This window comes from Phymastichus coffea, unplaced genomic scaffold, assembly GCF_024137745.1.
Source record: "Phymastichus coffea isolate CEN01 unplaced genomic scaffold, Cenicafe_Pcof_1.1 PCOF00060, whole genome shotgun sequence".
Lineage (NCBI taxonomy): Eukaryota > Metazoa > Arthropoda > Insecta > Hymenoptera > Eulophidae > Phymastichus > Phymastichus coffea.
Window position 1 is genome coordinate 800,942 of NW_026706871.1, and position 16,858 is coordinate 817,799.

Sequence of the window (16,858 nt, forward strand, 5' to 3'; positions counted from 1 at the left end):
ACACACACACACACACACACACACACGAGCACACACCCACATATTCGCTTTTATAGTTTTGAAAATGAGTCGTGTACTGGACTTCATAGTGATAATCACGTACAAATATCAGAGAGTAAAGATTAGAAATTTTAAACTTCATATTTCAGGCTATCAATATTGTGGTCTAAGAACTAAATTGCAGGAACGACTTGTTCAAGGTGATCCAGGCACAAATCCTCTTAATACAACTTGCAGAGAGCAGGTATAACTTATTTAAAAAATCGAATGATCGATGAAAATTTTGGTATTAATGAAAAAGCATCTGGTTACATTGTAATTAACGTTATGAAGTAAAAATATAAATTCGGTATGAAACTCAAGATAAAAAAAAAACATAAAACCAAGTCAATAGGTTCACAAAAAGAAACGCCAAAAGTCAATGAACTTAAAATACAAAATTAAAGCTGCCAATTTAAAATGGCCAAAAAGTAAGTGTGTTTGAACAATCATTGATGCTAGTCTAAAAAGAGCTCGTGAAGCCGTTAAAAAAATTAGTGGAAAAGCTAATATCAAGACTCCGCGAATTCTAACATTTTCAAAGAAGATGGGTGAAGCTCTGCCTTTTTTCATTTCCCTTTTTGCTGGTTTAAGCGTAACTGGTGCTCTAGTTGGTGGAGTTGCAGGAATCACAAAAGCTGTAAATAATGTAAAGTCTGTAAAACCACAATTGGAAAAAAGCAAGAGACATAAAAAAACGATCGAGGCTATTGCATTAAGAAAAGGGTTATATCTTAAACCAAATGAAATAGATTTTGGACTGTATATCAAATCTTACTTAGGATCAGGTTGAAAAAAAATTTCGAAGTAAGTTTATCAGATAGAGCACTCACAAACATCGACTTGATAAAGTATGCACACATTTTAAGTACATTAAATTTTCGAAGAGTGTTTATGAGAAATGACTTACCAAAGTCTGAACCACAGGAATCAGTTATAATTGATCTCGACGACGTTGAGGGAACAGGCACTCACTAGGTTGCTTATCGAAAAATCGGAAATAACGTCATATATTTTAATAGCTTTGGAAATCTTAGACCTCTATTTAATCTAATGACATATCTGGGTGTTGATGAGGTTAACTACAATCCAAAAAGATATCAAGATGTCAATACTTATATCTGTGGTCAGGAACGTTTGCAGTTTTTGTGTGGGGCTATATAACTTAGGACACAGCAAAAAATGATCAGTCATATTTAGACAGTCACGGAGGAATCATTTACTTTTACTCTTACTGGTGATTTTTCTTTCCATCCATTGAATTAGTAGCAAATAAAAAATACATTTTAGGCTTCATAGTTTTTAACATTCAATTCAATACCTAATATAGACATAAATAGCAATAAATTTTATATTGGTGACAAACTACCTAGAACCTTACCTGTGGGCAGTTACGAAATTGAAGACATTGATAAATTCCGTCGTAAAGTCTTAGAGCCTGAAATAACAGTGTGTCTGAAGCCGAATAATAATACTTTACGTTGTGTACAAGTGTAGAAGACATTGATGTTCGTCCACAAAATTCCATTGAACGAGTGCTGAAATAGAAAAAAACATCTCTTACTATTCGGATTTTCCAGTAAAAATTGTTAAAGTAAACGCTCAAAGAGTTGAGTGTAACATTACCTTCGGTGCCTATATGAATGGGAATAAGGTTCACGATATTCATGAACTTGTTCCCAATCAGTTCTAACAGATTTTAGATTGAAAGATTTCTTTCGATAAATGCTTTTTTGTACAACGGTATTGATGTATATCGGATATTCATGAATTTTTTTCTGTAATACCACCCGAATATAAAATTATCGAAGTTTCCTCAAATGTGATTTATCTTCCATTTACTGTAAAGTGTATAGATAATCTGTAATTTCGTCTTTAACCAAGACCAAAATTTAATAAACTTTTAAGGTGAAGTGATAATTATTAGATTAGACCTGAATAGTACGCCATGGGAATCGTTTACAATTCAAAGAGTAGTGGAGGCTATATAAGCAGTAAAATATGCAAACTAACCGTCAGTCGTTGAATAAAAGTAAAATCGTTAACACGGCGAACTCCGATTGTCAATCGTCATCGGAAATCGAAAGCATTAACACATCAGTGCATAAAGTTCCTAGAAAGTCTTGGATTAAAAATAATTTTTGATGGAAAGAAACTTGCATTATTTGGTGTTGCTTTCAGCAAAATAATAACCGCAAATACATAACCATGTGCACTCATTAAAACGTTAAGTTAATGAAACAGTTTTACATAAATGGTTGCTGCAAGGACTGGAAAACGATGGACGAAGTCATTGAAGGATTTTTATAATGATTCTTTGAATAAATTATTTGTAGAATAGGATGTATTTTTATCAATAAAAACTTTTTTCTTCAATTTCATGTATGTACTTATTACTTGACCTATTATTTAATTACTGAATATTATAGAGAAAAGTTAAAAAATTGATTTTTATATTTATTTTATGCATAATATTTGTTATATATTAACTAAAATTATAATAAAAAACACAAAAAAGAATAGCCACTATGAGGAATCGAACCCGCGCCCCAGCTTCATGGAAGTGAATAAATAACGGTATGCGTTGCGACGGGATAAAGGGGAGGGAAAAGATAAAGGTTCAAAAGACGACGCGATTCTTTCCTCGACCTCGGCCTGTCGCCAGCGGCGCAGTCAGCCGATAATGTGTGCAGCTTTTATTTGTTTGAGTTGGGCGCCAGCTACCGTGCTCCCGAGTTAGGAGAGCAGGTAGCGCTGCAACATTGGCTGTCGCAGGAGAACGGATTAACGATGCGGTGATGGTCGATCAGCGTTCCCTTCCTGGTCGCTTCATACGACCGGCCGTCTATTCGGAATGTAACAACTTACGCGGAAAATCACTTCAAGAAATTAGCAAGTAGACTACGCGCACAAAGATAATTTACTTCCCGCACGATAAACGGAGAAAACTCGTTTATTAACCGGCAAATCAATAAAGGTTAGGCAACGAATCGACGGCAAGTAGATGCGCGCGCACGAAGAATTCGCCGTTCAGACAACGTTTGATATAACGGCGCAACAAAGAAAGATCGCCCGAAAGGTCAGTGACGGAAAATGCGCGCGCAAGCGATTGGTCGGACGCGGGAAGGTCATACGGCACTCCCGAAAGCACGGACGTTCAACAAACGCGATTAGATAAAGGGATAGGCGTACTTACTCTGGCACCTTTTTAAGGTAAACGTGACTGCGGCTAGCACCACTAACGCCGCTGTAGCTACTGCTACTGCTGTTGCTGTTGCCCCTGCCGTTGTTGTAGCTGTTGCTGCTGCTGCTTTTGTTGCTAGGACTGCTGCTGCGGCTGTTCGCTACTATTGCTGCTGCTGCTGTTGCTCGCTATTATCGCTGCCGCTGCCGTTCACTGCTATTGTTGCTGCTGCTGCTTTTCACTGCTATTGTTGCTGCTGCTGCTATTCACTGCTATTGTCACTGCTGCTGCTATTCACTGCACTCGCGCTTTCTCGGGCTCAGGTGTCCGGTCAGCTTCGAAGCTCAGCGGATACTGGGGCGGCGTTTTTCGGCGACGCGCCGCTTCTCTTAACTTATCTCCCCTTAACGATTAGGTGATTGGTCGGCTTGTTGCTAAGCCGGATGTCAGCGCCGTCTATATCGGTATTTCTAGCCCGCGTAATTTTATCACTGGTCGCGTCTTGGCGCCTAATTTCCCTACTGGTTGTGAAGATAGCGTCAGTTTCACTCTATTTGTCTAGCTACCCCTAAGCTGATAATGATTGGCTAATTCGTTAGCGTTGCTTGCCTGTCCTTGTCTATCTACCGCTCGTTGGTCTTGCCGATTCCCCTCACTCGCGTCCGATCGGTCTCATCTCGGTTGTCTCGCTCGCTCTCACGCGCTCGGTTGCCTCTACTTTAGTCTAGCCAGGTCTGTCTTAGTTAACGGGGGCTTGCGATCAGCTAATCCCAGCTGGAATCTTTAAGGGCTTCCAGCTTCCTGGGGGAGTATCGGACCGGGTCGTGAGCGCGCGAGGGGTTGTACACGGGCGTAAGGGTCGTGCGCATCGGTCGGGAAGATTTCAGGGGATCATAGGTCGCGAGATCTCGGACAATGCATGAACGGGTGTATGCGGCAACAGCTGTTTGGCCGCACGTTTCTAGCAGGAGCGGGGCTAGCATAAGGTAGCATAGATTTTCCTGTGATGACGCATCATCACAGCGTATTTAATATAGACAGTGAGGGGGGGGGGGGGGCAATCGGTGATGGTGCGATGGGAGATGAAATTAGCTAGCTCATGCGTTGACCTTAAAATGTCAGATCACGCTACGAGTGCTGAGTTAAAAACGCATGGACCTCGGATGATGCGGTGAGCTGATGCCTCCACTGATTCGATGCCCCGTTGATCGGAGATCCTTCTAGTTTATTTAGCGAGGTGGGTCTACATACCCATAACTATAGGGAACCAAGGCTAATGCTTACAGGTACCTAGTGTATCTCTGCACGTTTCACGATGACATAGCTTTCGAAGTCATAATAACGATAACAGTAACAATATATAGCTTATATGGACTTATATATAGCTTATCATGAGGTGAAATTAGTCTTAAGGTATACTCATTAAATTTCATTTGCAACAACTTGCATTAAGTGTAATTCGCAACCAAAAATCTGCATCTGAACCAAAACCGCATTTGAAGAAATTTTTTGATCTGATCTAAACAACTTTCGAAGATGGTATGCTGAGAATACATGAACTTGACATCGTTTATAATGTGTTTTGTATTGTAAAAAATTAATAACTTACGTATCTATTCTATACATACCTAGCATAAAAGAACAACGTGTTCTAAACAATTTTCTAGCATATTCCGAATATGATACTATCCTCTTTTTACATAATACTGTACGATAAGGAACGAATAGCAAAAATAAATGTCGATATCTCTGAGATGACACAAATGTCTTGAACAGTAACGATATCGTATAAAGTAAATTAAATCAATACTGATTCTTCTTTTATTGACTCAGCTTTAATATGACAAAAAATTTTCTCTGAAATTCACTTAAAATGTCAGTATTTAATTTTTTCATTTTAAACATTTTATTCAGTTATATTCTTTGCAGGGATTTCAGATTAATGTCACTGCTCGAATCAGTGTACTACAGAAAAATGGATTTTCCAATAACCAACCTAAGTATATAGACTCAGAAAATACTTGCTTGACTCGGTTAAAACCTATAATTTTCGTAAGTGAAGAAATTTTTTTGATGGTGTGCTATTTGCCTTTTTTTTTTTAAATGATTCCTTTGAGTGTATTGCATAGTCCATTTCAGGATAAACTCTTCTTTTATTTACTGTTTTCCCTTTGATTGTACAACGTTGGCAGACATGAAAACTGCCATGGCCTCTATAAGCTATAATATTCTCCTAAAATTATTAGGCTATTAAATATCAATTTATTAAGTTTTTGTATAAAATCTTCGAGACATTCTTCCATTGCATTTGGTTTTGAGTTTATACAGTACAGTGCCACGATACCTGATTTGTAAATATTATGCTCATGATAAATTTTGATTAAAATAGCCAAAAATTATTAACCTAAATTTTTATATATCAGCAATTAATCGATAAAAATTTCCATTTTGTTATCATCATAATCTATTGATATTATATTTAAGACATTCTCAATGCCAAAGTACGTGATTGAATGTTTGATTTGCCAGTTCGTATAATTTTAATTGGTAGAGGAAATTTTTTAGTTTTAAGCAAAATTTAAGCTAGTTTTGGCACAGCCTGTTCTTCTTCATGAATTATTTTCAAAAGCTCAGTTAAATAATTTCTTCAAGTGATGATATTTTTTATGGCCTATTTTTTAATTTGTTTACTTAATTGTGAATCTCATTATCTTCAATTACTCTTTATACTAAATATTTAATAAACTACATTCGCAGAGTCGTCGAAAACTGTCATAGGGTGACAATTGAACCTAGATTATCTTTGTCAAATCACGTACATTAATGACTTAACTGACTATCCTACCGAATTTCAAGTGCGACCATTGCAAAAGCTATCTGTTATTAAATAAAGTAATGAATAAAATTTAGTAACGTACTGTGACGAACTCATTGGCATCAGTATTAGTATTGAAATCATTATTTTCGGAAGTACTTTTAGCACCGAAACATGACAAATCACTTGTACTTGAGAGATAATGCGAAGCTGTGCTGCTAAAAGTATTAAATATTTTCTTTCATTAATCACTCAATTTAATCGTGAATACCATGTGAAACGTTAAACAAAGCTATACGTTACTATTTGACTTGAAACTGATGGAAAATATTCCTGAATTCCCTAATCTACATGCTGTTTACTTTCTTGAGTTGAGAAATTTCGAGAATTCTGTCTATTATAGCTTCAGAATCTGTGGCACTCTTATACTAGCACTGCATACACTATTGCTCAATGAAGAATTTAATCTTACCCTCTTTAAAGATATTGATTTTGATAACGTATAGATAGCTTGATCACCACATTATACGAAGTATACCGACTTCAATCAAACATTACTTGTCGCGTAACATATTTTTATGTTTCAGATTAGTATGTTATTTGCTTATTCTTTATAATTTGTTTAGAAGATGATATACTATTGTTTTACCCACTTTTCGTTCATTTCTAATTTTCTCCCAAGATACGTAACGGAGGCTTATATTGCAGTTCATAGCTTATTTTTAGCTAAAGAAACGAAGTATGATCGATTTGTCCATGAAATCAACAAAAATTATGTATGACGGAAAGAGGCCATATTTACTGTGTAATCGAAGAAATTTGGTGTGCTGAATTTGATTTCAGATGTAGAATTACTATATCACCCTAGGTTTTCGAAATATCTTAACCTAAAAGTGCAAAAAATATTGTTTTTTGCATTTTTTGGGCTTATCTCACATGGCAAATTTTTATTTTATTGCAAATTTAAAAAAAATTTTCAACTTCAAAAACCAGTACTTAGTTTTTTGAAACCGTTAATTACAAATAGAGATATTGTTCATTAAAAAGTAGAAAATTTAGGTTTAAGATATACAGGGTATCCCATTTTAACTTTCACAGCTGAATATCTCGGAAACAGGCCCGGAAAGCTAAAAAATGATTCATATGAAAGTTGTTCAGAATTAAGGGGGCCATGTGTTGATGAACTTGAATTTGACTTTAAACGCGACCTGTCAAGGTCATTTTGAGGTCAATGTTGTTTTTTCAATGGAAACCTCTATTTTTTATCACGGATTTGGGTTCCTTGTCAAAATCTATGTTCAGATAAAGCTACATGTGTGGGGTACGGATGTACTTTCCAATAACCTCCCCCCCTACAGATCATTTCAAGGTCAATGTTGCGTTTTCAATTGGAACCCGTGTCTTTGACTGAAGATTCAAATTCTGCATAAAATTCTACATTCAGATGATATTTCGTAAATAAATGATAAATCTCTGGAACCCTTATTTTTACATTTTCTAGCATATTTTAGGCTGTTTCTTGGTTTGCAATGATTTAAGCATCTACGGGGCTCGATAACGTGTGAACTCACAAAGTTAAAATTGGCTCTCAGCTACTTAAATTTAATGCTTAAGCCTTCCCATCATCTGCAAGGTCTTACAGCCTCTAGAGAAGGGTTTGTATGCTTAAAAACCCAGCTAGTTGAGACAGGGTCATATAGGGATCCAACCAGTTATGGTAGCACCAGAAATTCAGCTCAATTTTTTTTAGAAATTGATTTAATTGTGAAATCAGATGTTCAAAGTGTCCACCATTATTTTCTAAACACAATTGCAAATGGCGGCGAAAATTATTCTGCACGTTCCCAAGTATTTAAGGAGTTATTGCTTAGCACGCTGTTGTAATTCTATCTCTCATGTTTTCTGGTATTGTTAGAGGTTGTCTAAAAACGGCATCTTTTACGTATCCCCACAAAAAGAAATCAAGTCGGCTGAAATTTGGCGACTTAGGAGGCCACGCGATCCACCTCGCCCAATCCATCGATTTGGAAATTGCTGATTTAAAAACGTTCATACAATACGAGCATAGTGAGCAGAAGCACCATCTTCTTGAAACCATAAATTCTGTCTAAGTGCAAGCGGAACGTCTTCTAGGTTTCCGACAAATTGTTCTAAGAAAATTCTAAATAAACTGCACCATTGATAGTTCGTTCAAAAAAATGTGGCCCAATCACTTGACCATTACATATATCAACCCATACGTGTAAGACCCAACGATGTCGACTGAGCACCTGGCAATACTAATATTGATTTTCTGGTGACCAATAATGACTATTGTGTCTATTTAAACTTCCTACACTGCTAAACGTAGGTTTATCGCTGGAATTTTTCCTAAAAGCAAATCCCCATGGTTATCTAGTTCAGTGGAAATCAAAAAACAGCCTAAAATATGCTAGAAAATTAAAAAATAAGGGTAGCAAAGATTCATCATTCATTTACGAAATATCATCTGAACGTAGAATTTTATGCAGAATTTGAATCTCCAGTCAAAGATACAGGTTCCAATTGAAAACGCAACATAGACCTTGAAATGATCTGGAAGGGGGGGGGTTATTGGAGAGATCATCCGTACCCCACACATGTAACTATATCTGAATGTAGAATTTCACGAGGAATCCGAATCCATGGTCAAAAATAGAATAGGTTCCTATTCAAAAACAACATTGACCTGAAATGACCTTGACGTGTCGTGATCAAGGTCAAATTCAAGTTCATCAACACATGGCCCCCTTGATTCTGAACAACTTTCGTATGAATCATTTTTTAGTTTTCCGGGCTTGTTTCCGAGATATTCAGATGTGAAAGTTAAGATGGGACACCCTATAGATATACTCGTAAGTACGAGGAGGGATCAATAAGTCTTTACAAAATGCAAGAGATGGCGTTTGTCATACTACTAACTAGATATCGTATAAAGTTTCAGCTCGATTCACTAAGTCGTTTTTTTGTGAGCGTTGGTTGAACAAAAAGTTATTGGTTTATTTGAAAAATGGAAAAAAGAGGGTTCCGAGCGGTGATAAAACATTTTCATTTGAAAGGCCTTACACCAAAAGAAATCACAGTTAAGTTGAACGGCGTTCATGGCAAGTCTGCCCTTGTGTTTAAGACTGTTTATAACTGGGTAAATGAATTTAAACGCGGCCGTACAACAACAAAAGATGAACCTCGTTCAAGACGCTCCGTAGAAGTGAGTACGCCCGAAATGGTCAACAAAATCCACGATATGGTGTTGAGTGATAGAAGATTAAAATTGCGAGAATTAGTTGAGGCCACAGGGGTATCAAAGGGTACAATCATGAAAAATCGGGGATGAAATAAATATCAGCAAGATGGGTGCCGCGTTTGCTCACTGTTGAAAACAAACGAACCCGCGTGGTCACCTCTGAGGCTCTTTTGGCACGCATATGTCGTAATCCGGAAAAGTTTTGGCGTCGACTCGTAACTGAAGACAAAACATGAGTACACCACTACACTCCTGAAACCAAAGAACAGTCCAAACAATGGATTACTGCAGGAGAACCATTCCCAAAGAAGGCAAAGACAGTAAAGTCAGCTGGCAAGATTATGGCCACGGTTTTATGGGATGCGTATGGAATCATATACATTGACTACTTGGAAAAGGGCCAGACAATCACTGGACAATATTATGCGTCATTATTAGGTCAGCTAAAAGAAAAAATCAGAGAAAAACATCCTCACTTGAACAAAAAAAATGCCTCTTTCTTCAAGACAATGCTCGAGTTCACACGTGTGCAGTTTCGATGGCAAAAATTTACGATTTAAATTTCGAATTAATTTACCATCCACCATATTCACCTGATTTGGCTCCCAGTGACTTTTTCTTATTTCCTAACTTCAAAAAAATGGCTTGCCGGACAACGATTCACGTCGAATGAAGAAGTCATCGCCGAAACAAATGCCTATTTTGAGGGGTTTCAGAAATCATATTTTTCTGATGGCTTAAAAAAACTGGAAGGCCGTTTAATAAAATGTGTCGACCATCAAGAGATTATGTTGAAAAATAAAAAAGAATTACATACGCAAAACTTTTTTTCCTTCTGTTTGTAAAGACTTATTGACCCCCCCCCCCCTCATACATGAGAACGATACTTGTTAAAAGCATCTTGGTAGATTACATGAAAAATTCAGATTCAGAGGTTGAAAATGAAACTTTATTCAGTTATTTTTTTTCTGGAATATTTTTTCTCGTATATTACGTATATACCTAAAAACCTGAATTTTCTACTGAGGAAAAATTCAACGCTACGTTCAGTAAACATTGGAATTAATTTTTTAATATTTCTGAATAACATACATTGTCAGATAATTTTATTTTCCTCATATGACAAATAAGTAACAATTTCCATTTGAAGTTATTGGGTCTATAACTTAATTCGTGCAGTTTGCTGAGAGATGGCGTAACTTGTATTATTCCATCGTTTCAATATACCAAACATGCGTTTCGTTTCGTTTTAATGGCTGTGGGTATCTGAGGACTTCGATGCGCCCCAATTCAATTCCGAACATGCGTTAGAAAGCTATTGCCATTGTGCATCTTTTCAGTATACCATTCATTTGAAGCGTAAACAACAATAATTTTTTTTCACTCAAATATGTCGAACATTGTGTCGTCTAGTATAAAAAAATTCTAAATAAAATTAGTATATACGAACTGAAATAAATTTCAAAGTGATCTGTTCGAGATATTTAACGATAAATTATTCTCTCACGAATAAGATAATCTATCTCAAAATCAAAAGTACGATTTTTACGTTATTACGAACATTGTTACGAACGCAGTTAAATCAGTGACTTCGCGAAAAAACAGCTACAATAAAAATTTCGTAAATAATCCCGTTCCCTGGTGGGATTCCGACTGAAACAAAGTATAAAATTGAGAACTTTAAGAAATGGAACTTCTATAAATAACTCGTCGACTTGATTGAATATAATAAGAATTGCTCTCTAGTTACCAAACCATTCAAACAGAAAAAACGGTTATATTTTAAAAACTTTGCAATAATCATTAACTTCAACATAAACAGAAGATATGTCTGGAATAAATGTAAAATTCTTACTTTCGACCGTTATCTACACACCAACATCAAAGTATCTCAAGACATCAATGCAAACAAATCTGTATCACAAGGGAGAGTATTAAGTCCCTTTACGTAATTTACACGACAGACATTGCAAAAAGACTCGAAAAAGATGACATCTTTTACATCTCCATTCTCAAATTCGGTGATGACATAGCTATCGTTGCCGCGACTCCCGCGATGCTGGAAAATGTCTGCTTACTAGAAAGAACGATCGAGTCGATTAATTAACCCTTTTTTGCACGGCGGTAACGTGGGTTACCACCAACTTAACTTCAGATTTTCGCTTTTTAATAAATTATTAATCTATCAATGTCCAGTTTTTTTGGTTCGCATACTAAATTATTAATAAGAGAACATAAGAAAATGGTTTATTTGTCATAATTGTTTATTATAATTGTTATATAAACAAACAACATGAAAATTGTCATTTTTTTCAAAAAAATTTATTTTTGAAAAATATAACCAGTGTGACAAATTGAAAATCTGTACTCAAGGGTTTTAGGGGTCGCTGATTACAAATCTAAAGTCAGATTTTTGAAAGTATCAATTCAAAATGGCATATTCAAGATGGCGGTTCAGAAATTTGGAAAAAATAGATATACAAGTTTAATCATCTAGACTCAGGAATTTTCAGGGTTGCTGATCATAAATCTGTAATCAGATTTTTTGAATTTTCAATTCAAGATGGCAGATTCAAGATGGCGGCTCCGAAATTTCGAAAAAATTAGATGTAATCAGCAACCCAACCGCAAAAACTCTTCAGTACTATTTTGTGATTATTAAGTTTGTACATCTATATATTTTTCGAAACTTCGGAAGCGCCCCACCATCCCACCATCTTGAATTGAAAATTTCAAAAATCCGACTTCATATTTGTGATCAGCAACTCTGAAAATCCCTGAGTTGTGATTTTCAAACTTGTACATCTATATTTTTCGAAATTTCGGAATCGACATCTTGAATCCGCCATCTTGAATTAAAAATTTCAAAAGTCTAACTTCAGATTTGTGATCAGCAACTCCAAAAACCCACGAGTAAGAGTTTTAAAGTAAAATCACTCAATAGAAAAATATGAGCAACAAAGGGTTAACTCAAATCTACGTTTACTCGGTCTTCATCTTTCTCTTTTTTTATTATCATTCTCTATTTTAATAAAAAAAATTCCTTCAGGTCATACGTCAATCAAGATTAATGGATAGCAAATAATCTCCCTTTTTTACCTGAGACAGTAAAATAATTCAGATATCATATGCAAATGCCAGATATTATTCTACACATAGACAAGTTAAGAAGAAATGTAGTTATAGAAATCGAATAAATTTTCACTTATATGATACAAATAAAATTCCACATAAATATATCTAGATTTAGCACACTCCCCGAATAACAACAAAATAACTTTGAAATTATACAAATACTGTGCACTAACACTTATAAGGAAAGATATTCAAACAGTAGAGAAAATAGAGAAAAAATAACAACAAGAAAAATAACTTATAATTAAATGTACTACATTTAAATATAATAATAGAAAAAATTAAGCAAATAAATAGAGAAAAAAATTGAGAATCGCGGAAGCAATGCTTTTCGTTCAAAGAAACAAAATTAATATTTTTAATGAAAAAAGACAGCTTCAGATTTTACATGAATATTTTTAACTGAACGGAGTAGAAGTATCGAAAAATTTTGTAATTTTGTAGGACAAAACAGCTATGTCGCAATTTCGTAATTATTTTGTATTTATGAACTTGAATTTTAATAATTAAATCGTTTATCACCTTTCATATGTAATGATGTACTGAAACAAGGAATAATAAAACAATGAAATTCAAAAATTCAAAAAGTGTCTTTATTTTATTTAGATTTGTAACAGTAATCTTAAACCGTTGACCATAGTGACGTTCAGTTTCATAGACAATACATCTGATCACTCGCATCTACATGACACTCAGAACCAGTACCTAATGAATATCCAGACCGAGTACAGAAACTTAACATATTTGTATCAGAACTATTTCTTTCAAATCCGAAAAACACCCAATTATTTCTGTTTCGTGTTCGACAATTGATTGAAATTGTGTCTTCTATGGTTTTATTACCTTCTCGATAGAAGCTCTTCCGTGTGAATGTCCAGCAATCATTTGGATCTGTGCACTCAGCTTTAGCAACCAAGCAGCTAATGTGTCCTTCATAGTCAGATTGTACGTACATAATTATAATAGATTGGTTAAATGATGCTTCAGTCGAGAAAACTAATTCATTTTCGTCATTGAATTGATCACAATAAATTCCCTTGTCATGGGTTAACTTGCGGATCCAGCAAAAAGACAAGCCTTTCGATACCATTTGTAAATGCCTATTGGCACTTGGCACTGATATCAGAGTATGCAATTCACCGCTAGAATACTCCATCCTCATTACTCTATAGAGAAGGCCTTGAAACCCACGAACAACAAAATCTTCAGATGGCAATCTTTCGATGCGTATGCTCGACCAATCAAGATCAACGTCAAATTCCTTTGCAAATCTTAGTTTAGGGTGAGTAGTGTTCATGTCTTGTATTGAATAGCTGTACCAGCATCGATAAATAGACCGAGTCTTATAATTATTCTTACTAAATAGACAAGGAGTCATGGAGTCAAGAAAAAAAATATCCAAACTGTCAGCTGATGGAATGATGATAGCATTGTCCATCATCATATTAAGATTAACTTTCATACAGTTATTCATGTTTAGTATTGCGATTTTGGTTTTGTGATAATAACCGTAAGTCATCTCATCATCCCAAGAGAGCACAATTAGGTTTTTATTAAGTCGCCTAAATGTATTGATATTCATTACAGCAACAAGCGGGCGACTTACTAAATCGAAGAAACATTGTCTTTCTGGGATATTAGTAATGAACGGCAAAGTTTCCACTTGAATACGAAATATATGCTGCCATTCATCTTTTACTTCTGTGTATAATAATCTGGCGACGGTGTCATCCAATTTTTCGGGTGCTGTTAACCATTCAACATCCGATCCCGAAGTGACTACTAACCAAAGACTCACGAAAAATATGTATCTAAACATTTTGTAAAAGTGGAACTAGAAATAATAAACAACGAGGAAATGATTTACGCTCTGAAATAGTAGCTGTACAAATATTGACAATATCACAACACAAAATACGAGGGTTGTTTGAAAAGTTTCCGATCTGTTAAAGATAAAAATAATTTCATAAATATTTGGATTTATTGGCCGTAAATTTAATTATATTTAGAAAGACGTGCCAAGTTTGAAGTTGATCGCTTGAAGAGATATTTTTTTATAGTATTGAATATTTAACACATGCTTTATGATTTTAAATAAAAAAGATATAGAATGTGGCATAAAAATAGTCGGGTCGAAAGTCCCAGGTCAGATAATTTTTTATAAATATTTTGATAAATATATTAAATTGAACTGTATTTCGAAAACCGTACGAAGTTTGAAGTTTATCAGTTAATTAGGAAACTTTTTATGGAGTTTCGAAAAGAAAATTGACATGTGATAAATTACGTAAAAAATTTTTTCTTAAAACACTGTAAAAAGTTTCTTAATTAACTGATCAAATTCAAACTTGGCATGTCTTTTTAAATACAGTTAAATTTACTGCCAATATATCTAAACGTTATATTATGTTTTTATACAAAATTATTTTTATTTTCATCAAGTCGGAAACTTTTCAGGCAACCCTCCTACTAACCTGCTTCTTCTTCTAATACCAAAAACTATTCAGGAGACAATATTCTTCACCGGACTAATTTCTGCTTAGATTTCAGAAAACGTAGTAAGTCATAATGTATATCTATGCGATAAGAACATGCAAAAACGGTTTTATGATACGAAATAACACGAAGCACTCGTAGACGCTCACTCAATTGTGTTGCAAACCGAATAAACAATGTTATCAGAAATAGACGTAATTAATCGTAGCGTACATACCTAACAGTTCAAGAATGCTTTGTTAATATTCAATCAAATGATCTCACAGTAAATACGTACTATTTTATAACATTTGTCTTTAAATTTTTAATAGATATATACTTATCAATTAATATATGACCTTAATATTTTTCCCGGTATTCCGCTTGATTTCATACATTCAATGGATATATCCAGATATTGTTTGCTGCGAAAATCTTCTATACATTCGTGTATTCAAGATTTATAAAATTAACGTATCATGTATAACGTATCATATATATACAATAAATTAATTATTCTGTTTTGTTATTTTTCTTGCGTCTTAGTTATGAGCGTTGATTTATTTCATATTTCGGAATAAAAGAATTATATCTGTGCGAACATTTTGAATTTGATTACTCAAGTGTGTGTGGTGTGTGTCTGTGTGTGAATGTGTGGATTCCATCCGCGATAATTGTTTTTTTTTTCGTTCAATCATGGAAACTTTCCGTAACTTTGGAACTTATATTTATTTTTATCTAAATAGTCAAATTCAAAACGTTCGGACAGAATGCATTGCCTGAGAGTGTACCTACAATTAAACTATGGTTATCATTTTGGCCTAACTTCAATAATAAAAAAAAGAGAAAGCATAGTCATGAATAATCGTTTTTGTGTACATCACATTGAAGATAAAGGTATCTGACTGTATAAAGTATTTTATTATGTCAACTACTGTCTAAACAATATTATATTAATAATTTTTTCCTAAAAAAATTAGGAATTTCATTTTTCCATATAATTCTTAACATTCATTAAAATTGCTCTGAGATTAGTAATCATAGTTTTCAAGAGCAGAATACATCAAAATAAAATAATATACAAAATTACATTTAGAAATCTTTATCTTTAGATCATAAGCTATAAAACTGAATGAGTGAATCAATCTGAACATAACTCGTTACTTTTAATTTGGTTCTTATTGTAATAACATTAATTACAATTTTTTTCATAAATATACGTAATTACAGTTGTTCAAATAAAGAGCAAATATATAGAAACTGTTATAGGAAATTATTCACCTCGTCTATTAATTGTCAAAATTTTTAATGAACTACATCAACGTTGTAATGGCAAGCAGAAATGACTATGTTATGAATGTCAAATTGAAAGTTCTATTAAGCATTAATCGTTGTAGCTTCCAAATGAAAATTTAATCATATTTTCGAAATATTGCGCATAATAGAATGATGTACTTACCCTCAAAAAGATCTATATAGCTTAGAATTTTTATTTTGCAAACTAGCTTTACGGATTGAAAATAATAATTATGTGTACTTCTCAACGATAATCTGATTACTTTCCGAACATTTTTTTCACTTATGAACGCAGACGAAATACCTAAATATTTAAACTATATAAAAGATATACAAGTTGTGTTCAAAAAGTAAGGTGAATTTTTATTTTTATAAAAAAATATTTATTTATTCATTAATATTTATGTTATCCTCTTCAAAGTAATAATCCCCCTCAGATGTAATATACTTGTGCCAACATTGTTTCCAATCCTCCAAGGACTTCCGGTAAGCACTTTCTGGTATAGCCTTGATATGAGTTCTTCCAGCAATTTTTTCTGTATCTCCTCAATCGTTCCGAAGTTTCTTGAGTTTTGGGAACAGGAAAAAGTCGCAGAGGACCAAATCCGGTGAATATGGTGCCTGAGGCATGATTGTGGTTTTGTTTTTCATC

The 16,858-nt window shown here is 34.3% G+C and overlaps 1 protein-coding gene and 1 long non-coding RNA gene across 2 annotated transcripts; both read right to left on the reverse strand.

Moving 5' to 3' along the window:
* Positions 1–230: 230 nt before the first annotated feature.
* On the reverse strand, positions 231–3,557 carry LOC131666743 (uncharacterized). Its single transcript, XR_009302127.1, has 4 exons — positions 3,236–3,557; positions 1,421–1,577; positions 950–1,360; positions 231–677 (listed from the first exon to the last, which is right to left on the reverse strand). It is a non-coding gene; the product is annotated as an uncharacterized LOC131666743 (long non-coding RNA).
* A 9,479-nt stretch (positions 3,558–13,036) lies between these two features.
* Positions 13,037–14,955, reverse strand: LOC131666739 (uncharacterized). The gene is made up of 2 exons (XM_058939617.1): positions 14,910–14,955; positions 13,037–14,269 (listed from the first exon to the last, which is right to left on the reverse strand). The coding sequence occupies exon 2, from the start codon at positions 14,252–14,254 to the stop codon at positions 13,088–13,090; it is 1,167 nt and encodes a 388-aa protein (XP_058795600.1). The 5' UTR covers positions 14,255–14,269; positions 14,910–14,955; the 3' UTR covers positions 13,037–13,087.
* Between the last annotated feature and the right edge of the window lie 1,903 nt (positions 14,956–16,858).

Coding starts and splice junctions, on each gene's coding strand:
- LOC131666739 (XM_058939617.1), bottom strand. CDS start 14,254: ATGTTTAGATACATATTTTTCGTGAGTCTTTGGTTAGTAGTCACTTCG.